The 27,758-nt window shown below is 39.3% G+C and overlaps 1 protein-coding gene across 1 annotated transcript; it reads right to left on the bottom strand.

Moving 5' to 3' along the window:
• Positions 1 to 27,397, bottom strand: LOC111223913 (polycomb protein SCMH1-like). Its single transcript, XM_022748218.1, has 14 exons — positions 27,330 to 27,397; positions 22,796 to 22,884; positions 22,450 to 22,518; positions 21,893 to 21,963; positions 20,809 to 21,043; positions 18,805 to 18,893; positions 18,029 to 18,272; positions 5,529 to 5,857; positions 5,088 to 5,217; positions 4,747 to 4,953; positions 3,779 to 3,952; positions 3,085 to 3,300; positions 2,329 to 2,480; positions 1 to 2,064 (listed from the first exon to the last, which is right to left on the bottom strand). The coding sequence occupies exons 2-14, from the start codon at positions 22,815 to 22,817 to the stop codon at positions 1,939 to 1,941; spliced, it is 2,064 nt and encodes a 687-aa protein (XP_022603939.1). The 5' UTR covers positions 22,818 to 22,884; positions 27,330 to 27,397; the 3' UTR covers positions 1 to 1,938.
• Between the last annotated feature and the right edge of the window lie 361 nt (positions 27,398 to 27,758).

Raw genomic sequence — 27,758 nt, 5'->3', positions numbered from 1 at the left:
ACAGTAAAAAGTTGTATATATATATACACATGAAATGCTGTGGATCGATAGATGACAAGGCATAAAAATATACATAATTGATTATTGTGCAGTCCCTCTATGTTGTAGTAATGCACACAAAATGCTAATGATGTAAAACATAATCTAAGAAAAAACCCCCACTAAAACCTGAGTTTCACATTAAAGCAAGATGGTTTCAAGTATCAACTTGTTACCACTACAGGAGAGCAACAGTGTGAAATGCAGCTACAACAGACATGATTTGGTTTGAAAATGGTTCTGAAATGTTCAGAAAATTAGTAATTCTGCCATCGAGAACAGATTAACACTTTGAGCCGTGAATGATTACTCGGACACAACATCGTCCTGTAAGTAGTTATTTGATGGTGCACACAAAAACTATTTCAGGCAGAAAAAAATTTGATTACACTTACGCTTGATACAGGTTGATACACTTTGAAACAGTACAAAATGATATCAAAAAACAACCTTTTGGCTTGACTTTATACAAAACAGTTTCTCCACCATTTTCTCTTTCAGGAGCACTTTAACTCTCTGTACAGCACTCAAACTTGACAGTTAATGACCTTACTTTTATTTTAATGTCAAAACACTTACAGTATTCCAGTCATTGTATGTGTATGTCTCGTGTGTGTGTGCGCGAGACTGTCAGAGCATAATACAATCATGTAGCCACATCATTGCTCGAGCTGAAACCGTCCAGCTCGAATGTCTTCCATCACACGAAACAGACACAAATAAAAGAGAGAAAACTCTTCAGTAACTGATTCTCTACATCTGCGGCCTGCGCTGCAGAATCACAACTGATGAAAGTTGTGATTCTGCTTTCTTCCAAAGTAAGATATCCACCATTTAAATAAAAGTGGTGCCCACTCTGCCAAAGTTAATTTATGATCTTTGTCAATAACAAGTGAATTGATTGACGACATGAATCATTTATGCGATGACTGACTCCAGGGAACAAGACGTCTTCTCCAACATTTTCAAATGACACCCTTCAACACTCCTCATTCACATAACTGAGCATTCCTGTTGTTCAGTACCTGTCAGTAATAATGCTCACGACTGCATACATTCACTGGCTTGTATTTGACAGTCTGTAACAGACGCAGTCATTCAGAAACTTTTATTGCATTGTTAGAAACGACGCAGTGAGACGTTCACTGCCAGTACCTGAACTAACTTTCCCAAACATGAGTGCAGAGCATCCTGAAATTCTGACCAGGGAAAAAATACTTTAACAGCTAAACATCTGAGGAGACAAAACCTACAGTGTATTTGTGTGTTTTAAAACTGGCAATGTAGAGGTAACTTAAATGATAAATTATGGCCTCCAGTTCATAATAAGGCAAAAAAAAAAATACTAACATGAACAAAGATCATCTGCTCAGATATCTGATGCTACTTAGACATATGGAAATTATGAATTCATGTACTGTGTTTCTGTTTTTATGTAAAAGGAAACTGTGGTCTGTTAATTAAAAATAAAAGTGTCCAGCTCAGGGCTGTAGCAAATACTTTTCTCATCTCTTATTTTTTAAATTCACTGTTTATACTTAATGTAGAATTTCTTTCCCAAGATCTGAGGTCTAAATGCTGTTTCAAAGGTTTCTGCTTTCTCCACACTGTCAAACTCTGAGGAAAATGCTGAAATCTTTATCGATGTATCTATTTGTCGGCCTTAAAGTATTCAAATGAGCTCATAAAATACCAACCATGTGTTTAAGTTACGTTTGCAACTCCCTGCAGGTAGATAAAATCCCCAAATTCACTCAAAGTACAGAGGACACAAGCTCGTTGTCCTCTGTGGTGGCTACGACACCGGCTAAGGTGGATTTACACTGCACCTACATCCCTGTAGAATAATACGAGTTTGTATGTGTTTGGTTGCCAGTGAGAAAAGAGCGTCTTTATCCTCTATTGTTTGGTCTGTTTCAGCTTCTCGATGTGATGACAGAGTTTGAGTGCCGGGCCAAGCTTCAGTCCCATGTACTTCATGATGACGTCGCTGCGCAGCAGCATCAGAGCCTTGCCATCGATCTCCTGTAACGAAATGAGCGCGCTGTCAGCAAGGGGAAATCATCATGAGCACTTCCTCGCACTGTATTTCCATCAAAATGACATGACTTGATTAAGGTGTTGAAATGTGGGAATTAGAGTCTGATTTTCCTTGAGTATAAAGGGTAAAAAGCTCAGGAAGAGGTTAGTGAACCAAGCTACTGCTTGATACAACACAATGGGTGAAAACCAGTGTAGCTGACCATTAAACAAAATGAAGAAGAGAACTCATATCAATGAAATACTCACATGTTTCCTGAACAGTTCGACGTGTGGGCCGAGAGTTTGGGGATCAGCCTCTTGGACAAACCGTATGACATCGTCAACTGACCAGGAAGAAGCATCATTCCCTGAACCTTCCTTGTCCTGTTTCACGTGATCTGGGCCTGTTGTTGAGCTAGCTGTTTCAGGGTGGGAGGGCAAGAGAAAGGAAAGTCCAATCAAACTCATACCTAATACCTTTATTAAATACTTTACCATCTGCTCATGATTTTATCTATCAGTCTTACAGTCGGGTGTTAACAAGGCCATGGGTCACAAATGTTTGAAATTTGTGAAATTTAGGCCGTCCTCCAAAATGAAACTGTGTCGTGTGGAGAAAAAAAAAGTTGAATCTGGTTCAGCTACAACACAATACGTTGTCATCAGGCAAAGCGCTGCAACGGCCAATCACGTAAGCAGACAGTCAGACCAAAGACACCCACAGGAAGAAGAGCCTCATTTACCACGAGGCACTGTTGCATTCTGCAGTTTACCTAGAAACTCACTGCCGCCATGGTGACCCCCACAGGAACTCTGCATTTTATCAGTTGTTCAAGGCAGAATTTCTGGTTCGTATTTTCTCCTTGCCGGCTAACCAAAACATTATGGAGACTTCTTTCTATGTTTCATTCATAGTCACACTCACATTTGGCCCCGTACAGTAGCTCTAAACACACGCCCATGTGACATGCCCCCTTCTACCCTGGTGACTGAGTGTGTATGTGTGTGTGTATTTAATCCTACCCTCCACTCGTCTGTGTGTACACATTGGACCAAGTTCAGCCGGGTTGGAGCTGACGCGTCGTAGGGGTGGCGGTGTGTGTGTGTGTCCGGGATAATATGGCCGCTCCTTCTTTGTTGCCCTGTAGTCTGATGCGGTGTGAATGGAGCGGGTGCTGGGAGCGGGATCCTTTGTGGAATCGTCAGTGGACAGGCCATTCTCAGTGTGGGACGGCGGTTCTGTTTCAAGAAAGGGCGAGAGCGTAATTAACATATTGTGAACACAAACAGAAAACAGAAAAACTGCTGCACTATACTGGACCATACACAACTACTGTCAGTTTAGCACATATGCGAGGGTCAGTCTGTTTTTCTTTTTTATCTAATGGATGTACAGTACAGTCAGTCGTCATGTCTCCCATTCTGTAATTAGTTAAAGCTAAATCTAAGAAATTAAAAGCTGAGATTGTCTTTCACTCAACTTCCATCTTTTGACTTTGGAGAAGAGGTAACATTATTTGTTTAATGATGCTATTCCTCATAGCAAGTAGGTCGTAAGCTTTTTTTCTGTTAGTATGAAACAAAAGGCAGAACTATTTGTAATGCGTAACGTACATTCAGCGCCCCATTCAGGGGCAATTTGGACATAGACGACAACACAAACAGGACAAAGGAGTTTACAGTAAGCTTCCTCCATCCACACATTTGCCACCCTGACCTGACTTGGTCTTGTTGTAGAAGCGTGTGTTGATGTTGTAGGGGCTGAAGGGCTGTGAGCTGAATAGACTGTCACTCTCCAGATGTTGGCACATGTTCTCCAAGAACCGCAGCACAGAGGACGCACTGGAGGCGGAGGGCAGCTTCACATAGCGGATACCATGCTCTGACCGCACTAGGGGGCAGAACATAAACTGCTATTAGTCTGTGTGCTGCATGTTCACACACCTGCACACACACACACACACACACACACACACACACACTGTATGAATTCACAGCTAAAGAAAAACAGCAGATGGTTCAGGGTTAGCACCCTCCCTTTATAAGCGCGCACACACACACACACACGCACAGATTTTTCACCCAATCCCACACTGCACTACACCCTCCTACCCAAGCCAAGCCTGCACAAATCCACAAATTAAAACCCCCCTCCCTACCCAACCTCACCCACAGCCTTCCCAATCTGGCCCCCCAAGGGAGACCCAATCCCAGAATCCCAAACCAGGTTAGACGCACATGTCACTTCTGATTACAGAAACAGTGCTCACATCAGCTGCCGCCACAGGCACTCTTTTATTCCTCCTCTCTTTCTCTTCATACACACACACACACACACACACACACACACACACACACACACACACACACACACACACACACACACACACACACACATTTCATGACCCATGAGTATGAGCTTAAACCAATTTCACCTGGCTGATTGCCTATCCAGGTTATATGGAGTTACGAATACATTAGAATTTATCCACCAGTGCTCATTAAAAGTGACTTTTAAAGGAATAGTTCAACATTTTGGGAACTACACTTATTCGCTTACTTGCCAAGAGTTAGATGTCGGTATGGCAAATATGAAGCTTCTACCAGCCGTAGGTTCGCTTAGTTTAGCAGTAAGACTGGAAACGGGGGGGTAACAGCTAGCATGGCTCTGTTTATTGCATTTACCTCTGATGACCTCTCCACCTGTGTGGGACTGGCTCTGCAGGAACGACAGCAGCACAGACGGCTGGTACGTACAGTCCACGCAGGCCTGAACAGCTTGCTGAAGCACAGCGTTGACTGGAGCTGGGCCGAAGTGATCCGGGAGCTGCTGCACTAGTTTTCGGTCTAGATTCGGGCCATAGTCACCGTGCTTGTTCACATAGACACAAACTGGGATGTCACAAAGAGAAGGAAACATCAGCAAAGAACAAAGACAACTAGACTTTTTTTCAAAACAATAAAATAAGTTGGGTTGCTACAGCACATACTGTATATATAAGTGTACATCCAAGCATCCAGTTTACCTGTGCAAACTACATTTGAGCTGTTGCTATGGTTGTTGTCCACTGAGACATGGCTGGAGCTCAGTCTGGTCTCTGGAGGCGGAGCTGTAACTGATGATGACCCCAGGGACTGCACCACCCGAGGCTTCTTCTGAGGCAAAAAACAAACAAACCCTATCTTTTTAACTCTCCGTAACCTAGAGAGGCTGTTAGTTAATGATTTATTAAGAGGTGTGTCGTAAATCTTTCACGACTACACATCAACTGCACAGCAGCACACACAGCAGTGCATTTTTACCACGCATAAACATGCACAAAAACTCCTCCCTTCTTCCCTCAAATAGTCCACCTCTGACCTTGGCTCCTCTTTATCAAAACCATTTCTGCCATTATACATAAAACATAAAATGGCAGGGTCACTGGCCCACAGCATAACAGATTACAACTCTTGTGACATCTCACCTTATTCCTCGGCTTGGGTCCTCTCTTCCTGTGTGGTCTGGGGGCCAGTTGAGCCTCAGAGCTAGTTCTGGCAGGGCTCTGTGACGCTCCATTTACTGCTGCTGCCGCCGCTGCCGCCGCTGCCGCCTCAGCCGCTGCCTTCAACAAAGCAATAGTCTGGGATTTGGGACGACGACCTCGGACACCCTTGCGGACGGGGAGGGGTGGCAAGGGGTTGGGCAGTCGGTACGAGGTCTGCATGGAGGAGGAGGAGTTGGATGAGGAGCGACGTGTAGTGAGGGAGGCTGAGGTGGAGGAAACGGGGGCAAGGAGCGCACCAGGGAGGGTAACTGGAAAAATAGGGTGTGGGTTAGACAGAAAGGGAGAAAGACAGAAAGGGAGAGATGAATAATATATTGTTATTCCTCTTGCAAGATGTCCCTGCACTAAAGATGATAAGATAGAATGATAATATGGCAGTAATTTGGCCATTGAAAGTGTGATATATATTTGAATGTAAATAAATTGTAAAACTGCAGCACAAAATGTCATCCTGTAAACAAACATGCACACAAACAAGATCTTAATTATATTTGGCCTCCATTCATACACAGAGGCTCCAAACAAAGACATTAGAATCAACAGGCATAGTTTGTACCACACACTTCAAAACCACCTAAAGGACAGTACTTTGTTTTGTCCAGTTTTGCCAAAAATGGTGAATCCATTTAGGAGAGAAAACAAAACACAGAGGAAAAATGACTAACAGAGTGGTCCTGCAGAGGAGATTTGTTTTTGATTTTGAGATTGGCAGGTCCTTTGTATTGAGCCCCTCCCTTCACCGAAATCAGAGTCAAAAGTCACGAGCCCCCAGAGACCTGCCTGTTAGACGATTCATCAAACCTCCTGCTTCCAGCAATATAACAAATATAGTGATTATGGTGATCGGATTTAAACTCTTCTCCATTAACAGCACCAGATATTGGATTCTCGGGGCCAATGCCAACGGGATATTAAAAAAAAATCTGTCAACAGTATTTCAGCAAATACTCCCTTTTGAAACATAAACATTTACCATAACATAATATCCTTTGAATTTAGTTATTAAAGAGCTGTGAACTATGTGTGTTATGACTGGATGGGGAAACAATAACATCAAGTATAAATGTAAAAACTATACTGAGCTTTAATAAACGTTAGATGAAGTAATGTTTGGTGTATACAGCCTGTTTATGGTGATTGACAGTGGAAACTGACATTATATTTTTATCATACTGATATAATAAAATAGCTCAAATCTAGCCAATCAAACTGAATGGGCTCTGGATCTATGCTGAGCTACAACCTGCTGATAATATCAGCTGGTTAAAAACCTGGAACATCCTGGTGGCTTGTGCGTTCTTAAACATTGATCAAAATGTCCCACGTTCAAGTCTAGCTGGAGACCTTTGCTGCATACTATCCCTCCTTTTGTTCCCCTTGTTTCCCTGCTTCTGCTTCACTATCCAAATAAAAGAAAAAATGCCCCAAAACCAATCTAGCAGGCTACTTGAAGGTACTCTGTTGATTACAGATAACCTCCAACTTAAAGACTCCACTCAGGGAATTAATACTATTAAACGTCAATCAGCTTAAGTGTTAAAATATAAAGAAAGTGAGAATTAAGTGTGAAAAAAAAGCAATCACCACTTTTAGGAAGAAAAACAAAAAAACACAAAGCCGTGGCACTGCCTCCCCGCTTCTGTCTTCATTATCCTGCGCGTGACTGTGTGTGATATGATCACATAATCATCACAGGGTATGTGTGGAAGACAGAGAGCAAAAATGAGAGAGTAAGAAAGAAAGGGCGGAAAGAGAAAGATAAGCATCTCCTCTTTCAATACAAACATATTGTCTGGTGAGAGCAGGGGCCTGAGAGTGCATATGGAAACTCTCAAGGGGCTGAGGCTTTCATTAGAGCCTCCTTCACTGAGGCGATATAGAGCGGCTATGGAAGGTTTACAGTATTCTCTGAGGGCCAGCCGGGACACCCTGAAAGCTGCTTAATTGGGAAATGAGTGAAAGTGGGCGTAGAATAGAGCAGTGTTTTGTTTCAGAAGGTGAGAGTTCATTTGCTCACCAGGAGCGGTCGCACAAAGCGCGCTCACAGAGGAACAGCGACACCAACCTGCACGCACAGTGGCCCGCTCATTCACACTGAGCTAGCAGCCATAAGCCCTACAAAGCAGATCAAAATTTGCTTTGCAGGGTACCAATCAGTATCAGTGGGTTTTAATTCACCGTAGGAAATCTGAGTCAGGGGCCTTCTTTGATCTTTGCCTGATGTAAAACAGAAAATATAATCCATTCACATTATGCGACAGCCACCAAAGCAACATGTACCATTTTTACACTACTGATTAATGTCATATTCTACGATGTACTAGTTTATCATCAAATTTTTCTTTTTTTTTAAACTAATCACCTCTGCATTTCAACTTCAACTTTCAAAGAGAATCTGCTTATAAAGTCATTTCATTCCACACTGTCTGAAAGTATCACATATATTCGGTATAAGCTTGTTCAAGCTCTTCATTGAAGCTGTATGATGTTTACACTGAGTGAAATATATAATCCCAGAATGCTGTGTTTCTTGTGGCTGACCCACTTCATCAAATGGAAATATTCAAAATGTCTTGTGCATCATTTTATACACTATTTCCCCAAAAATTTAGTATCCATGGAAACTTTCTCCACATGAGTTTAAATTAAAACCCAGCGGGTCTGAACAATGTTTGGCTGCACAGACTTAATGATTGAGCTGCAGATGGGAGGCTGCTTGTAAAAGGGTTAATGACCAAACCAGTAGCAACATTCTGCTGCAATTTTAGCTCCTTCACTGCAAATCATGTTTATTTTACATTTTTGTTGACCACTTTTTAAATGCATGATATTAGTGCTGCAAATAACTCTCATTATCAATGAATCCACCATTTACTTTCTCAATTAACTGCTGGGCCAATAAAAGGTTAGAAAAAAACATCAGTTTCTTAGAGCCCAAAGTTACTTTTCCAAATATCTTGTTTTTTCCAACCAGCACTCCAAAAAAAAACAAAACAAAATTAATCACTTAAAAATCACATCAAATAGAGAAAAGCAGCAAATCTTCACATTTGAAAAGCTAGAACCAGGAAACATCTGGTATTTTTCTCAAAAATTAGTTTACAATTAATTATCAAAACACAGCAAAATGGTTTGCATGGTGGTTAGATTTTATGTAAAATGTGATTTGTTGAAAATTGACTAAAACGTGCAAAACCATTAAAGTAAACACATATGTAAAAATCTAGCCACAATAATTAGTCCTAAAAAAAACGTCATCTTTAGCATGCATACAGTGCAACAAAACAAAGACATATGGTACTGATCATGACTATATAATTCCAACTCGACCCATTGACCTGTGAAAGCCACAGCCCGAGGAAACGTGCATGTGCGTGGATGTGAGTGTGTGTGTTTGTCTTCTGAGCGCATGAGAACAGGGTCGTTGAGAAGTGTGTCTGCTGTCTGGGGGGCGTGGGGGGAGGGGCACCCCAGAGTTGCCTCTCATCTAATTACACCCCCCCCACACACACACACACACACGCACACGCACACGCACACGAACACACACACACACACAACATCCCTACATGCCGAGCACTCTCAGTGGAAACAATCTATTCAGTCACACACACATAAACACACACAGGATGTTCTTTTGAGTGAATTTGTGGCAGTATGAAACTCATGAACTGCAGATTCAGGTGTGTGTTACTGTGCATAGACAGCAGAGCAGGGGAAGTAACTTAAATAGCTTCAGGCAACAAAGTGTAACCACAACAACAACGTTCTCCTGCACAAATTCTCAAGCTTCAACAACACACACCGAAAAATAATAATATATCACAGTTGCTCTACCGTGACGTGTGTGGACGTTCACCTTTGACAGGTGCATAAAATCAGTGTACTGAAAATATTTGATATCCCTTCCTGGGCCTTTTGCAAACTAATTCCCAAAGCTTTACAAACACGAAAAAGGAGAAACACATGATCAAAAACACATGCACCTTCAAACTTAATTACAGCCAACAATACTGTTAAATCTCCAGACTCTCAGTCTGTCTGACTAGCAATGGCCACTAGTCTCTTACTCGGAATCTGAGTGAATGCAAGTCATCCCAAAAGACAAAGAAAACTGTGTGAAACAGCGGCTTTAATCATTTACAAGGAGGCTGCTGTGCATGTGAGATTTAACACAACTTTTATCTGAACAGTAGGTTTGTCCTTCACTTCCCTTTTTATTTAACCAAGACAATAAAAGAGTGTGCTTTTTAGTAAAAAAAAAAAAAAAAAAAAAAAAAACTTCAGGGACAGATTTATCAAATCTAAACAAGCAACACTTAAGGCACTATTACCGCTTCCTGAATTGACTGAATTCATTTGAATGGGTGCAGCAGTCATTAATGTCAATTAGGCACATTTTTGGTATATATATATATATATAAATATAGTCTCATGAAAGTTTACCACATCTAAAATATAATTATAAAATATTTTTTAAAAGACAATGCAGGTAATTTAAACTGTGAGCCTAACAAGAAGTTTTTTTTTCTTATTGCATTAATCTAAAAGAACAACTTTGTAAACATATCAGACTCACCAGGAAATCCCCACCAAAAAAGCAGAACTTCACTGCTGCCGTTGGGGGTTTTGCAGTAGTAGCAGTACTACTACTAGTACTATAATGAAAGCAGCAGTGGTGGTAGTAATGTCCGTAACAATACTAGTCACTCAGTACAGTTGCTTCCTGGTTCTGTCTTTCTCTTTTAGCCGGTGTTGATCTGTTTCGCCCTCTGTCCACGTCTTTTTTTCCTCTTCTTGACTTTCTTTAAAATAGTCACCTCATCTATACTTGATCGTCTATATTTTCTGTCTCTCTCAGCTGCTTTCTCTCTGCTGTCTCTTCCTTCTCTTTTCTCCCGGCAGCAGTCCACAACAAAGCCCACGCTGCTGCTGCTGTTGCTGCTTCTGCTGCTGGTTGAAACACGCAAAGCTTCCCTCCCAATGAATGAGCAGGAGGAGGAGGAGGAGGGTGTGTGAGTTTAGATTTGCATAGAGGCTGGGAGAGGGGTAGAGGGAGAGAGGGAGGGAAGGAAGGAAGAGTGGGTGGGTGGGTGTGGTGGGTAGGGAGGAGGGGAGTTGAGCCCTTTATTCATGTTATCTGTAGGCCATATCGACAGTCTACATCAGTCACCTGCTTCTCAGCAAGCCTCTGGGGGAGGGGGAGATGACTGGGGATAGGGGTTAACGGTGGGGCTCCAAGAGCGGATTGGGGGATGGGAAGAGGGGTGGGTGGGGTAAAAGGTTAAACTGGATCAGAAGGGTCCTGATTGAAACGGGTGAAAAGGTTCAAACTCTTGGAGTTGGTGCACACATAAGCAAGCTTTCTCTCAACACACACACACACACACACGCACACACACACACACACACACACACATAGCCTCTCATGGCCCAGAAGGAGGTCCCCCTCAGTGTAACCCTAGCCTATTCAGACATTCCCTGATGAAAGATGGCCAGGTTCAGCGTCAGGAAACAGTGGCATAGTCGGATATCACCCCAGCTCTGGAACAATGTGGAGCAGAGCAGTGCGAGGAAGCCTGCATGAGAAAAGTCCCTTCAGTCAAAGACATCTTAATCTGCTCCTGAGCGGACAAACGGGAGCACTAGCGTTGCAGACTCAAGAAATAAAATAAACTCTTTGATATAAATGAGTGCAACATGGTATTTCTTAAAGAGATATCCAGTAGCTTATGGATATATAATTATTTGATATATCTTGTCAGGGCCCCCACAGAGAATTTGATTTGTTTAGCCTATTACGACCAAAACTCACAGACGGCCGATGATGTTGAAATAAAAGAAGGTTACAGGAAAAGGCAATACATTTATACATTTGATATTTTAGAAAAGAACACACTGTTATACTTTGTAGTATTTTTGTTAAATGCATTACTAACCACCTTGTTTTTGTCGACATTAATCAAGTATCTAGAAAATGAAATGCATGTCTGAAAGGTAATTTTAAAATGCAGAATATAAGCTACAAAAAAGCTACAAAATGTTTTATTCTGCCTTAAATAACCAAAAAACACCATCCACTGTGCGTCTGTGTCTGCTAACAGAGGCATGCTGCATTCTTCATGCATTATTCAGAAAGCATTATCCTGCATTTTGACCCAATTTAACAAAGACATATCACACCAAAAATAAAAAAAACGATTCTTACACTTACTGTACAAAAAGGAAAATAATTAGACAACCAATCTTGGCATCCTCAGTAGCTTCTTACAAAACTGTGTAGCAGGGTCACAACAGGACAATCTTGATGAAAGCTAATTAGAAATTTTAAATGTAGTAGTAATTACAGAGTCTCTCACTCCTTCTCTCACATGCACAGCTGATTATCAGCTCATTAACACCTTACCCAAGCCCTACTTATTCACTTACATGCATACAAACATTGTTGTCTAGTAATTTACATTATGCTTTCTTCCTGTTGTTTTTTTTTCCCTCTCCAAACTGCACTCTCACACAGGGTAAATCTGCAAGCACAGACCTAACGCTGGTTTCAATGACAGACTTTGACTGTAGCTTAGTCAGACTTTAGACGTCTAAATGTATCTGTTGTATATCTCCTGGGTAATTGAAGACTTAAAACAACAAAAAACAACAAAAAACAACAAAAAACCAACAAAAAACCAACGCTGACTGAGAAAAGTCAAAACCATTCAGCTCTGTTTACTCCAGCAGAAAATGTTTGTCTACTGGAAGATTTCAACAAGGACATTTCACAGAGAAAATGTATTAGAGAGTGTAACGATACAAAAAACTTCCAGATGTATAAAACCTCAGGGCAGAGCAGACCTGAGCTGCTGTGGCTTCTTATTGTGGCGGGACTCTGTACTTCTGTTTACTCGCCAGTCAGGCTCAGGATGGTTTACAAATTAAACTAATGTTGTTCACGACAGCATTTCCATTCAATTTAGGCTTAATTACTTTGAACGACAATCTTCGGCTGATGTGAAACATCCATGTTTGTTTGGTTTTCAAGTTCAGAGTGAGCCTGCTGCTAGGGTGGCTGTGCAGTCATAAAAAAAAAAAAAAAAAGTGAGCCATTGTTTTTGTGAAACTTTCCAACTAGCATTACACAAATCTAAGAGATAAATTATGAATGGTATGACAATACAGCTCAGTCTAAAATATCTTCATGAAACTGGCCCCTGGTGAGCTCTTAAGAAGATACTGTATAAGGACGTCACATCGTGGCAGCTGCTCTCACCCACAAGGACTAGTGTTTCATTGGCCAGACAGTCTTGTATGGAACTACATTTGAACTTTAATGTCTTTCTGGTGCATTGAGACATAAACACCGGGTGGAGGCTTTGGCTACGTCCACACTACTACGTTTTCGTTTTAAAACGCATCTCTCTTGCTATACTTTTTCGCCTCCGATCCACACTACTCCTGCGTTTTCGAGCACCGAAAACGGAGACTTTTGCTGGCCCCGTTTTAGTTTGAAAAACTCTGGGGTGGCTGCGTCGTCTGGACGGGCGTAAACACAGACCTTTGGAGGCGATGACGTAGACACCCGTGGTCGCTCCCCCATTGGGTCTCATCAGCCTTGACTACAAGTGGTGAAAGCGACATGGATCACGAATTACAAGCGTTACTGACCTTGTTGTTTTTGCTAGCAGCTGTTGTGCAGTTACATTCTGCATTTTAACACTGCAGCTGTCTTTGCTGTTCCTCGTCCGTAGTATTTATTGCAACAAATCTACTGCAGAGTTTACGCTCTGCTTCCTGTTTACACTGCGCATGCCCAGTGTACATGATTGCTCAGGTATGTATGCGTTTTGAGTTGTGATAGTCGTTTCTGATACGGAGCTAAAACGCTCGTCTGGACACACATTGTTTTTGTGTGAAAACGCCTTTTGAAAATGAAAATGTAGTAGTGTGGACGTAGTCATAACATGACTGCCTCACAGCCTGAGGACTGACAACATGCTCTGACAGACATGTAACTGCTGTCATCCATCAACTAAGAGGAGAAAACCCAAACAAACACACACACATGTGCACACACCTCAGATTGATCAAGCTTGGTGTTCTGGGAACTTCAAGGCCACATGTTGCTCAACCAACAACAGGGTGAAGGGGAGGAAACTGCTGGATGGTGAACTGATGTAACATAACAGCGAACATGAGAATGATTGCTGTTTATTACACCTGCTAAACTTTATCAAAACCTCCAGTTTCAGAATCAAAAGACTCACTCCACAGCCATTAGTCAAAGTGATTTTGATGGATGGCGAATGTCTAAATATCTGCCAAAGAAACTAAACAGCCAAACTTTGAACATTAAGCTTCGGCATTAGAGCAAATCACATAGCGACATACTCCTGTAACCGCTGAGTGTAATTACCATATAATTACATCCTGATTGATAATTAATAGTTCAGTACTGCCTGCACGCTTTAACAATATCAATTAAAGCTCTAATTTCCATAGACACATACAGGAAATGTTTTGTCTGAGTGATGTTCGAGGGTCCTGCATGGTGTCCCTGGAAAAATTAGGACGATATAAAAACACAGAAGGAAGTGGTACAATGTTTTTGTTATCTCGAGAGGTCTCAGATAAATTTGCACTTACATTATATTAGGTTATTAATATTTTAAAAACATTTAAAGACCAAATGCCACAGTGGACTTCAGCAGCAAAAGCAGAAGAATCTCCTGCAAATGAGTTTTAATGAAAAAGTATTTATGTCACAGATCCAATAAATACATTTAACATAAACTAACATTAATTAAAAAGCTAAATGGAAAGAGGTTAACTGAAAAGTTATCGCTTCATCTGTGTCATTTAGGATGACAGCAGCACGTCTTTTGTCGTCGACAGCGTCCTGTTTGTTTTTCAATGTTTGAAGTTTTTACCACGTCTGTTGGACATTTTACTCGTGCAGTTTCTTGTCTAATTTAAGCACCAGTGTGACGGCTTTAGCGGCATCTAGTGGTGAGGTTGCGGCTCATAACCAACTAAATACCACTCCCATTCCAAGTGTGTAGGAGAACTATGGTGGCCTTCAGGTAATGGAAAAATGTGAAAGGCCCTCTCTAGAGCCAGTGTTTGGTTTGTCCGTTGTGGGCTACTGTAGAAACATGGCCGTGCAACATGGCAGGCTCCATGGAAGAAGACCTTCCCCCTATGTAGATGTGAAGGGCTCATTGAAAGCTAACAAAGAAATCACAATGATTCTTAGTTTCAGGTGATTATACTTAATGAAAAAATAATTAGGAATATTAAATTGCATTTCTGAAAACAAAGCTCACTAAATCCCACACTCTGGTCCTTTCTGTTCTTACTATTATTTCATCCAATGCCTGATTTGCTGTTGCTTTGTTTTCATGCTGCCATCTTAGACAAGTTTCCCTTGCTTAAGAGGTTCCCAACCTCAATGGGACCTGATCAAATAAGGATTTATTAAACAAAAATACAATTAAAATAATATTCATGTTCCCAAACTTGGTCAAAGAACAGCCGTCTTCTACAAAGCCACCGGCAAATAAAATAGCTTCTTTGAAAAGTCCAAACTAATACTCCAACTGTACAGGCAACGTAACAAACATTTTTCCTGGTAATAAAATTGTTAAGGTAATAAAAAAAATTTATGATGATCGATTTTGGGAGCCTGCTTACACTTACTGCTTGCACGTGAGTTATTCTCGATTGTGGATAATTCATTAAGGATACATTACTAAGCTAACAATAATCTGAGGTTTTTATAAGATTTTAAAGTTTAAAATAACATTACAATACTTTCCTAAAATAAAATGTACAAAAAAACACGTGAGAACAATATTTTGATTTATTTTGGCAACTGGTGGTATTTCCCGCTACGTCTCAAGAGATATAAGATATATTTTTCAATGAAAAACACAATTATTTTTCTCCAAATAAACTACATTATAAGAAAAAAGGTCACATCTTAAATATCTTAAATATGTAATTACTTCACAATGAAAAAAATGCCTTTGGATACAATTAGGACAAATAAGATGTCCCTACAGAAGACTAAAGTATTTCTTGGTTATATTAGATGACGTACGTCCTATGACTCTGGGAATATGCGACTATCTTTGTGGAAAAATCAGCAATTGTTGTTTTTCTCCAACTGCCAAGCTGCTTTGTCACATCTATCAAAAGGGCAAAATGGAGCCAAGAACAGCTCAAACTATCACACATAAAAAAAAAAAAACTGCCTGAGGTTATGTTAAGCAGCACTAATATATGAGAACAAGAACTGAATCTGGAATCTATTCAAGCGACTCTGCAGACTGCAGAGTGGAGGTCAGAGCTGCGGGTCACAACCCCACCAGCAAAGCCAGACAAGTCAACATGCAGCAGAGGAAAAAACACACACAGGACACACAAATGAAATTCAGCCCTCAGCAGTCGCAAACTGACTTGGTTTTTCCTAATTTCTTCTACCTTTTACCCAAGCCGGACAATAGAGCAAACATATTCAAGTGCTGACAAAACTTAGGGTCCTGGTCCAGTAAATGTTCAGTAAAATCACTTCCACTGCTCAGCACTCACTGAAATAATTAATGCTTAATAACCCTAAAATATAATTAACTGCTAACTAATTAATGCATGTCACACAATGGTACTATAATCTAGTATTCATCATATTATAAGAATAAAAGAACAAACACTGACACAGTTAATAATTATGTTATAATTACTTAATTTTTTTTCCTTCTGTAAGATTCCAAATGTATACAGGTATAATATGTAATATTATTGATTAAAATTATCAGTTAGTGCTTTAAATATTTTACATAATCAGTGGTGAAGGTAACATAAAAAAGTAAATTCATTTACAGTGCAGTTTTTTCACTACTACTTTATACTTCAACTTTACAACATTTCAGAGACCAATATTGTAATTTTTACCCCACTACACCGATTTAACAGCAATAGCTACAAGTTACTCTGGAGATAAATATTTTACATACAAATCAAAGATGCATATTTTCAGATCAAACGACACAGATGTATATGAAGCAATTAAAATTAGCTCCAGCTACAACAATAAAATGCTGTTTATCTTTTCTTTGGTTCACTGATGTAACATCCTGTATATATAATAAGGATAATTCTCATTTTAAAAAGTTTAATATTTAAGACATACGGTACTATTAAAAACATTACTGTTTATTATTTACCTATGAAAATGTTTTTATTTCTCTGACCTTGATCAAATTTGTTGCTCTCAAATAGTGACCAGTTACCACTGAAGATGTTAACTCAGGGTTTAGGATCTTATGAAAATCACACACACACACATACAAGCCCTTCTGGGAAGTATGAGGTCTTTTTTTTATTACTTGTGCTGATAAATAAACAAACTAAACTCAACTAAACTAAACATTCATGTGTGTAGAAACAAACAAACAAACAAACAAACAAACAAACAAAGAAGTGTGAGAGGAACATCTTATCTGATCAAGAGTGTCTGAGACATATTCTGATACGAGGTGCAAACTGTGACCCACTTCAATGAGACCTCGTCACAACAAGGCTTCCTGGATTCAAGACGCTCTGAACAAGGCTTCTCTGTCTCGACAACAGCTCTAGTCTGGCTCCCACTGCCTAACACAGCTGAGGAGAAATATGACCCCCAGTACCAAGGCTGATGAAGGAGTGCAGGAGGTCAGAGCGCTGAACAATCAAGATGGATTTTGGCTTTTCAGTCTTTGCTTCACTCGAAAAGTCAAGAGCTGAGACGTCAGTGGCCAAAACTCAACATACAGCCTGTAATGATGGCGGAGATGCATCAGAGTTTGTGCTTGTGCTGCTCTCTAGTGGTGAAAATTGGATAATGTCCTTTTAATATCAGTGATGCAACACAAATCTACAATCAAAACAAGAACAATAAAATAGTTTCTATTGACACAAACAAGCTTCTAACTTCTGATAGGACAATAACTTAAAAGCAATCTGTAGGACTGAACAACCATATTCTGAAAATTAAATGAATCTCAGTCTCAGTCAAGCAGCACCTGAGCAGTAATGTCCTTTTCTATTCTTTATGTTATGTTAAGCATAATTATTTATAGCTAATTAGACTATTTATTAGATTTTTCACAAAATAGGGGCACATATGGGCTATTCATATGGGTATAAAAATTACAACACGACAGAATTATAGCAGTTTTGTCTTTTTCTGGATCCATATTTATGCATGATCCAAATTATAATGATATTATCAACTTTGTAGTACCTGTGATACCTGTGGTATCAGCGCCAGTTCTATCATCTAATGTTCGTGAGACACAAAACTGCTCACAGCACGTGGAACTCACAATCTCTCCACAATAACTCCACACAATGCGCAACAAGTAAAACACTACAGGCAGAGGAGCACTTACAGAAGTTTCCGGGCGGCTGCAGGCTGTGTTTCGTCAGGGTGCACCAGCCGACGGGGAAGATGTCTCTGGAGTCGAAGGGGCACCAGTAGTCAAAGGCGCCTCGCCAGCCGTCAAACATGACGAAAATCTCCTGACCTCTGACCTCTCCCACTGTGGCGGGACAAATCAGGTAGGGGTTCTTTCTGTCCACCGCCTCCAGCTTCATACCAGGCTGGAAGTAGTTTTTAGCAGGACTGGCTGGTTCCTAAACACACAAACATATGTATACATATAAGTGAGCAAATAAATACTGTGATGTGAAAAATCTGTTTTAAAGTCAAACAAAAAGCAAAGTAAACTCTGAACACTGAGTCAATCGCATTTTATAGAATGTCCTTTTAAAAAAAAATCAATATTAAGTCAGTAATTATGAAAAAAAATATATTGAAAGCAATTTAACTTAATGTACAAATGACAAAAAAAATCATTACATTTTTATTGATCTAAACAGCAACATAAACAAACTGTTTTTCTGCCTCTGCTGGCAAAACACTGTGATAAATAAATACTATACATTTTCACTGGGACTGTGGCTGAACTGTATGGGGTGTGATTAGTGAGTGGCTCCCTCTTGTGTCTGTGCTGGTTACTGCAATAATAGCTTTCACTGAAAAATTTAAAGATAAACTCTAAATGCTGTTTCGCTCTTTTTCACAAAATCTAAAAATTTTAAGCTAATAACCCTCAGTGCAAAGTTATGGCACCTTTTAGAGTATCGGCCTTTAAGTCATTATTACCTTCTTAAAAGCAGAGGCAGGAGCCATCTCTGCTCCGCTCAGCGTCCGCAGGAGGAACATGGGCCACGAGGAGGCATTCATCCTGAAACCTGCATACGTCACAACAGCACCATTAATAACAGGATATCTAACCCTTTCATATTTCTTGGTGTATCAGTCCTTTGTGGGTAATGATGCAAATCATTGAGCCTCATCTCTTTATGTTAATACTGGATTTCTATAAGAGTTTTGGACAACACTTTATTTTACAGGTCTGTAAATTCCAATTTATTTCCAAATAATCTCCTCAAAAGTTTACTGGAAAGAACTAGATCATTTGGTAGTGATTATAGGTAAAAACCTTCAGTAATTTCTACCTGCTAAACAAGCACAACCTTGAGACCTTTATTCAGAGTACAGAGGGTAGGTCTTGGTTCTTTCTAGGAAACTTTAAAGGAAGTAAGTCATTAGGAAATAGTGGACCTGTAAAATACATAAATAAATAATAAATCATTCTTATTTTTTCCATCATTGTGATGAAGCACTTTGACTTGTTGGGTATTTGTCAGGTATTCCATTTGCACAACAACTATAAATTTGTACACATTAATATTAAATACATTCACCATTACATAATTAGAATCTCACTAATCTCTACTTAACACTAGTTACAGGCCCTGCACATCTACACAGGCTGATCAGATCTCTACTCCAGTTTAAATCGAGTACACAGTAGCCATGCCAACAAAGTCCATGTGTAAAACTTTTCAACAGAAGAAACTTTGATACGTCACAGTAGGAAAAACACAGGTGTAAATATTAAAATCAATGATGGCTGAATGACACCTGTGCTTTTTCTACTATAGATGCCGGGGTATAAAAAGACTGCCATCAAATCAGACACTATATATATATATATATATATATATATACACATACATATTTATATGCCCAAAACTGACTATTGTGAACATCACTGCCGCTACAGGAAGTAGAAAGTGTGGACTAATAGAGAAACACAGAACACCTGTTCTATTGCAAAATTGTATCATCAATAAGCAACATGCAAACACATTGTACACTTGTGTCACAAGAGCACTGCACAGCTGTTCTGCTTTTTCTTTTTTTTTTTTTATCTAAAAGTGACTCTCAATATTTCTGACTGTTCTACAAAACCTATACACACTGTTATGTTGTTCCAAAACATTTTCAGGCCAGACACAAGTTTATATTAGTCTTCTGAAACTCATGAAATTGAATCTAAGTAATGTTTTATGAAAACGTCAATGGCGTTGGGTTAAGGTGTATGTGAGAAAAATCACACATTTAATACCTGCTATAGAGCAACACTTTCAGAGATCAGATTTTTATCTCTTTCTGCTTTATTTGAACCATACACTTGAGAATACTATGAAAAAAACAAGGGCCACCATATTAACGGGGGTGAAACGAAAAGAAATCTGAAGGATAAAAATATGACCTATAAGGGCATTATGATAAACTCCTGAGCTAAACTGTTTGGAAATGAAAACTACAGTGTTCGGTGCCCTCATGTAAATAATAAGCTGTGAAGAAGGAGGAAATCAAATAAATTGCATCTCCTTTGTGAGAGAGAACCATAGGAGATAACGGATCAGACGTTCTTAACACAAATGGGATGGAAAAACACATCACACGTCGTGGGTGTCAGTGAAGCTTTAAGCCAATCAGCCAATCAAGTTCTGTCGTCACAGATTTGGTTCACAGTTGGTGCAACCGCAGGAGAGAAACTGCAGCACCTGACTCAGAAAACTGCAGCCGCTTTTCTCCTGCAAGGTTTTAATGTAACCTGACATGGTGAAAGCACCAGAGAAAGTCAGACAAAATTTAAAACCAGTGCATTTATCATACATTGATTAAGACTTTTGTTTGAGAACTGTAATTATTCAAATGTTCCACTTCACAAACAAACTCTGAAAGGAAAAAGTCAGATCGAAAAACATGAATGTCTCAGCGTTGGCCAGTGACCAGTTGAAAGACGCTCACCCAGTGGTGGCTGCAGCATGTCTCCGTTCCTCTCGCAGGTTCCTATTGGCTGGATGTCCGACGAGTCGACCAGCCGCCAGAAGTCGTTTGTGTTGTCGCTACCATCCAGACGCAGGCGTAGACGAGTACCCATCATGCCCATCACCGTTGCAATGCACACTGAGTTAGAGTTGCGAGGGTCCCGTGCTTCAAGTTTCATACCTGCTTTGAAGTCGTTGGAGGGGGGGATTCTGGACTGTAGAGGGACACAAAGAGACCATCGTTCACTGTGACGCAGTTTGTATTGTGAAGAAATTTTACTCTACTTAAATACCAGTATGATCAAATATCAAAGGAGACATTGTTAAATTGGGATTTCATTTGAGTTGCTCAATTAAAAACACCACAGTAAAGACACTGGACATGGTCTTCACCGTGTCAGATCACTTATCAGTTTTCCCAGTTAGAAGGATTGTTATAATCTGACAGGTTAGTTTACTATGCACACTGGGACTTCTAATTCTAATTTACAGTAAATAAAGGATAAGGCTGGCAATTTTTCTAAACAAATCCCACAAACAGATCAAAACCAGCCATATATTAGTGCTTTTCTCAGTGCTTGTGTGTCTGTGGTACTCAGCCCATTTGTTCCTTCTGCACACGTAAATCTTTAAAAATGACTGAATGAATTTCCAGCGATAGACCAACAGAACCTGTTTATTGTATCTTATTTTAAAATACACTTCCATGCCCATGTTCATTATAATGAAGGAAAATGTCACTTTTTTAATATTTTTTGGACAATAAGAGACTTTTGCTGCACAGAGGAATAAGATATCTCCGGCTTTGGCTGCACAGACAACATTTTTTAGATGAATCTATTTATTGGTGGTTTTGGTCTTTGCTCACAATAAGAAAAACATAGAATAACACCAGACGTATCCTTTAAACAGCACCTTCAACTAAGCAACACCTATTTACACAACATCAAAATGAACAGGCTTGTCATATGCCACGGCAGACTGCATTTAACAACTTGCATCTAAGGAAACAATACAAAGGAAATAAATGATATGGAGCCTTATGCATGTCAATGATCAGCTACCTGTTTGAAGCAGGTAGGCGACGCTGCAATGGAGGAAGTTTCTCTCAGGTAATCTTCCCAGCTGAACGGCTCTAGCAGCAGAAACAACAGAAGCAAACAGGGTTAAGCTACAGATTACTGAAGAATTGTTACAGCAAAATGCATGAGAGAGAGAGACAGCACAGTAGAGACAACCATTTACAACAAGTGCTCAAATGTACTGCAATGAGTAAAAACACAGTTTACAAAACATTTTGTTGCTTAAAAAAACACTTTTCACTAAGAAATTAAGCAGTAACCAAAGTTTCATAATTTTACAAAAAAAGGGGGGAAATGCTCATTTTATGTTTGTTTATGCTACAGTTGCTAAATCTGCGCAGTTTATGGAGATTTATACAAAAAGTGCTTTTTGTTAACTCATTCAAGAATTTACTGAAAAGCTGATCACTGTTAATGAAAGCACTGACACAGAACCAGCTGACTGAAAAAAGAAGCTATTAACTCAAAAAGTTTTGTATTAGACTATAATGAAAGGATCAGCAATGAAAAGGAATAAGCCAGAAATCAGAATTCCCAACCATTAGATTTGTCGAGGGCAGAGCCTGCTGTGATGCTGCTCCGTCTCTCCTTCTTCTCCTCTTTTTGATCTGAAATCAAAACGGTGATTGAACCGCTCATCAGCCTGGGAGCTTCAAACACGCACACTGTAATTACTGTGAGAATGAAGGCATAAAACCTGCGTCTGTAATAGTTCTGAGTAGAAGCAAAATAAACGTCAAGCATAGCAAACACCAAAGAGGAGAAGTCTGGGAGCATTCTGAGCGTTTTTTTTTTTCGAAATTGGTTTTTCAGTCTGTTAATACATTTGCGAATCAATCTAAGTCCAACAGGACAACCAGCAAAAAGTGCATTGTGAAGGCCTACCTCTGTGTGGTGTTCGGCCCATGTTGACCAAACTTCAACGTGCTGCTGCAGAGGAGGTGAAGTCAGACAGACTGTTACCTACACAAACACTGCAGGAGAGACAGATACAGAACAAAAGCTTCATCCAGAATATTCAAAAATACCAGAATACACAGGCCAACTCTAATGTACATTCTCATTCTCATGACCTATTTTATTTGACTATTTTAAATCCTGTTTAAATGTGTTGTGCCTTTGTTGTTTCCTAATGTCCTATGTTAACACTTTGCCTTGCTGTTAAAACATGCTATACAAACTTGAACAGTGGTAATTTTATGATATATCTGTATTCTATTTCCTGTTATTTTATTTTAAGGGTTGGTGATAATTTTCATACCATCAACAAATCCAATGAAAACCCAAATACATCAACAATGAGCTGATTGAGCCAACAAATCCTGTCTGTGAGGCCAAAGCCTGGAATAATCTATTCCTCTGTACTATTAAAAACACAGTGAGCTGCTCTATTGTAATGAAGGAACACATTACCATGAACACTTGTGCTGTAGTTTGTTTTGACTCAATCCCACATTGACAGTCTTGTGGCAGTAAATATTCATCCCCAAATGTGTATTAATCCATGGCTAAAAATATAGTCCCCAACAAATGCACTATTTACTCCTGTTTGAGTAACGTTTGCTGAAACCTACAGAGCTGAGCTCTTTTAGAAAGCTACTTCATCCTTTTTAGAAATTAAGCAAAATATTTGCAACACATTTGAAGTGATTTTTGTCTGCAGGAGGAATGAACGAGCTCCAGGGAACAGTACTGCAGACTGGGTAGGACAGTTGGAAAGCAATGTGAGACAGACCAACATACTGTAGTTAAGGCCTTTTCATAGACTTTGCTGACAATAATAAAAACAGAATAAGATCATTCTTTAAGATACCTACATTCATAATCTCATAATCAAAGCAAATCTTCCATTTGAATATACTGATATTACACTACAATACTGTTTTGCCTCAGTGTGTTTGCTTCAGGTTTCATTCTGTAACTGCCAAAAGTGATAGTTATAAATATTTTTCTGATTGGATTACCATAATCCTACAACATCTCATCTGTTACTCACAACTGGGATATAAACTCATATTCTATAATTTACTGAAACTTCATACATCAAAAAGGACAGCCGTTATAAAAAGGATGCTTTAGAGCCCAATAACAACATCTAATCGTATTAATTGTGCAATATAAGTATGATACAGCATAAACACTGACAACGTGCACACTCATGCTGATGAAAGGGGAAATAGTGTCCTACAAATGGTATGTGACGTCCACATGAATTCCTCAGGTCAAAATGTTTCAGTTAAGAGCTTTGCCACACTAGTAACACTTACTTCTGATGTACTGCAAGAATAATTCATGAAATAAAACTGTTACCAAACTGTTTATGCTGAAAGTCTGCCCCAGAAATCCAGATCAGGTTCACAAAAACTCTCAGCACAGTCCCCCTGCCTACAAAGTCCATACATAACGAAGGCTCAAAATGAAGCAGAGAGATGATCCAAGGCAGCGGAGCATAAAAAAAAAGCGATATATTCCAAATGAAACACAGAAATTCAAAGGTTAAAATCACTCCAGAGGCCAGACAATGTCTCCTCTCCTTGGGATTTAAAATTTTAGCATCTGCAATGTATTGTGGCTGTCCCTCCCTCTGAAGAACCCTCTGTCTCTGCAGCGAATCCCATTGAGTCAAAAGGAGCCATAAAGATTCCAAGCTGCCATAAAAAGCCATTAAGACGTGTGGATGTGGGACATCTGCTGGCTGACATGAAAAGGATTCCAGCTCTGCTCCTCGCTCAGCTTCAGACTGGTTCAATGTTTGCACTGGTCTGTCTGCCTCACTCAAGAGGGTCAGACAAAACCGCGCAGTAGACCAGGAAGCACTTAATTTTTACGACCTCCATTTCCACTTAGGCTGCCACTGATCTGGGATTAGTGTAACGTTCACAAACCTGAACAGTGAGGGGATCTGAAAAATGACCCGAGACCTGGTCGTAACTTTTGTTTGATGAGCCGTTGAAGTGTTGGTGATACTATTTTTTTCCTCACTTTATAGTTAACACAAATAGATTTTTGTTATAATAATAAAAACAATAATTTATTACTTTATATGGATATTTGATGCTCACACAAAAACTGTTATTTCATTGTTTTACTTCACACAGTATAAGTATAAAGTATCTGAGAAGCATTTTCCATTGACACCAGGGCTGTAATTAATGATTTGTTTCATTACTAAATCTATAATCAGTCAAATACTTCTACAATTAGTTAATTAATAATGTCTATAAGTCACCTTTGGAACACATCTTCCAAAGGTGTTTGCTTCATATTGCTTAACTTGTCCGGCCATCAGTCCAATAATCCAAAAATAGAGAAAAGCAGCAAATCGTCACATTTAGAAAGCTGGAACCAGAATGTTTGGCATTTTGGCTTGATAAATAACTTAAATGATAACTAATTATCACTGATGATTCAATTTCTGTTGATCAGTTTTCCATAAATCAACTCATTGTTTAAACACTAACTGATCACATGCATAGTTTTTTTTTTACATGTTTACAGAATCTAAGACAAATATCTTATTTTGTAAATGAAAAGATGATGTTTCCATTATTATTATCCACAGGACATGTGCATATACAGTGATAGTGGATATTTTTGTGCAGGTAGAAAAAAAAATAAAAAAGGGCCTTAACTTCACTGAGAATTATTTATGGTAATGGAGTCAAAAAAAAAGTATCAAAATATCAACACAAGCCAAAATAAAGTTTACTTTGTTTTTGGACCAGGGGGCAGTCAGTAAAAACAAATGTCACTTATCTTTCCAAAAAAGGCTATTAATAGATTTTTGCCTCTTCAAACTTCAATAGGAGTTGCAACTGTTTACTATTTTCATCATTGTTCAGTCTGACGATAATTTTCTTGATTAACTGATGCATTGTTTGGTAAGTGAAATGTCAGAAAATTGTGAAAATGCCCATCACAATTGTCTATACAGCACAAAGTGACATCTTCATTGCTTGTTTAGTGCGACCAACAAGATCAACACCTGAAGATGTTCAGTTTACAGACAAAGAAAAAAAACAAAAAAAACAAAACAAATCTTGGAAACAACTGGTCGATTAACTGACGAGTCGACCTGCTACAACGAAAAATTATGTTAAATTATTATCCAAACTGCTACAAACAGTATTTGCTGCTTCTTGTCTAACCCAGTGTGAGGATTTGCTTCCCTTTCTTTGTTTTATGTGACTGTAAACTGAATATCTTTGAACTGTTCTCAATATGTCCTGATTGTAAAGACATTATATTGACAAAATCATTCATCTATTAATCCAGAAAATTATTGGCATATTCATCAATAACGAAAACAATCACTAGTTGCAGCTCTACACCCGAGAACTTGCAGCCAGATAATACTTGACAAAAGAGCAATAAATTTACAGAAGCATAAAAAAGAGAAAAAGCAGCAAATTCCCACATTTTAGAAGCTTGAGCCAACAAATGTTAATATCTTATATAACAACTGTCTGATTGTCATAATATTAAGTGTAGACTGATCCATCAACTAATCTTTTTTGCAATTAATTTAAATCATCAAGTCTTTAAAAAGAAGTTGACAAAGTTATTGTAGGTTTAAATTAACACATCTTTCTGTTGACTACAGGGGGAAGTTCCCTTTTTTCTTTAAAAAAAAACAAAACAAAAAAACGTGACAATAGTGAGATCAAAATGCAAATCCAGACTGGAAACTCTCTCCTCAGCCTCGCCTGCTGTTTCCTCTGTCAGGCAGGACAGTTTGGAGACAGGAGACTGAGGATCACATTACTGTTGCTGAGAGGCTGAGGGGTGTGAGCCGCTGCAGGGCGTCACCTCCAGGATGGTAACTTAGGCTATTCTTTCATCAGTATTTTTCTTGATAACATCACTGAAGATGTGTTACATTAAACCTCAGTGGAAGCAGGTAGCACGTACGGCTGATCAATGACAGTGTTTTTTTCCCCCCTGTTTCATTTGTAGAGTCTAGATTGGGATGAGAGAGAGACTAAATAAGCACAAGATAGAAATGAAATGTGAAGAAAAGTCTGTGACGCATTTTCATTTGGGTTATGGTCACATTTAGTGGGCGGGACAGTGCTCATTATACAGGCTAAACACTGCTAACGTTACATTACAACAACGGGGCGATGCTACGAGGCTGCAGGCTCGCGCCAAACCGTTTCTTAGTTGCAGTGAAATCCTCTGCAGGAATCCAGTAAACAGAAAGCAAAGGGAAATCTGCAGAGTTCAATGTAGCTACTGTACGCACCGAGCTCTCGGGCTGCACAGACTACAGTATAAACACGCTCTGCTATCTATCACTGCATGGACAAATGGCAGGAAAAGCTAGTCAGCCTGTGACTGCAGCCCGGAAAACAAACGAGCGAGAAACCTTGTCTTTCGCAGCACATGAGAGTAATAATGAGACATGAGCCGTACCAACCGTGTGAACAGGGTATTTTGATGGGAGATTCCTCACTTTCTATCAGATGCAAGCCGCCATATTCGCTGCAGCTCCGCGCATGTCCACCACGCAGTGCTGTAATTCATATTTTTCCACTGGAGGTTAAAAAAAAAAAAAAAAAAAAAAAAAAAAAAAAAAAAAAAAGCAGAGACAGAAGGAGAAGATAATTGATTAGTCGTCTTATTGAGACCGATATTGTTTCGTGTTGGGGTTTGATAATAAACTATATGTCATGTGGAAACGAAAACAACGAACATTTAGGTTGCAGCTTCCTGTTTTGCAGGCAGGAGAAGGTGATGAGAAAGACACAGATGACATAAACCTGCAGGGTCTGACCGGTCAGATGCACGAGGGGGGGAAAAAAAACACAATATTACAAGATACACTAAAGAATAACATGAAATAAAC

This window comes from Seriola dumerili, unplaced genomic scaffold, assembly GCF_002260705.1.
Source record: "Seriola dumerili isolate Sdu_G_001 unplaced genomic scaffold, Sdu_1.0 BDQW01000011.1, whole genome shotgun sequence".
NCBI classification, from domain to species: Eukaryota; Metazoa; Chordata; class Actinopteri; order Carangiformes; family Carangidae; genus Seriola; species Seriola dumerili.
This window is presented reverse-complemented; position numbering and strand designations above follow the sequence as displayed.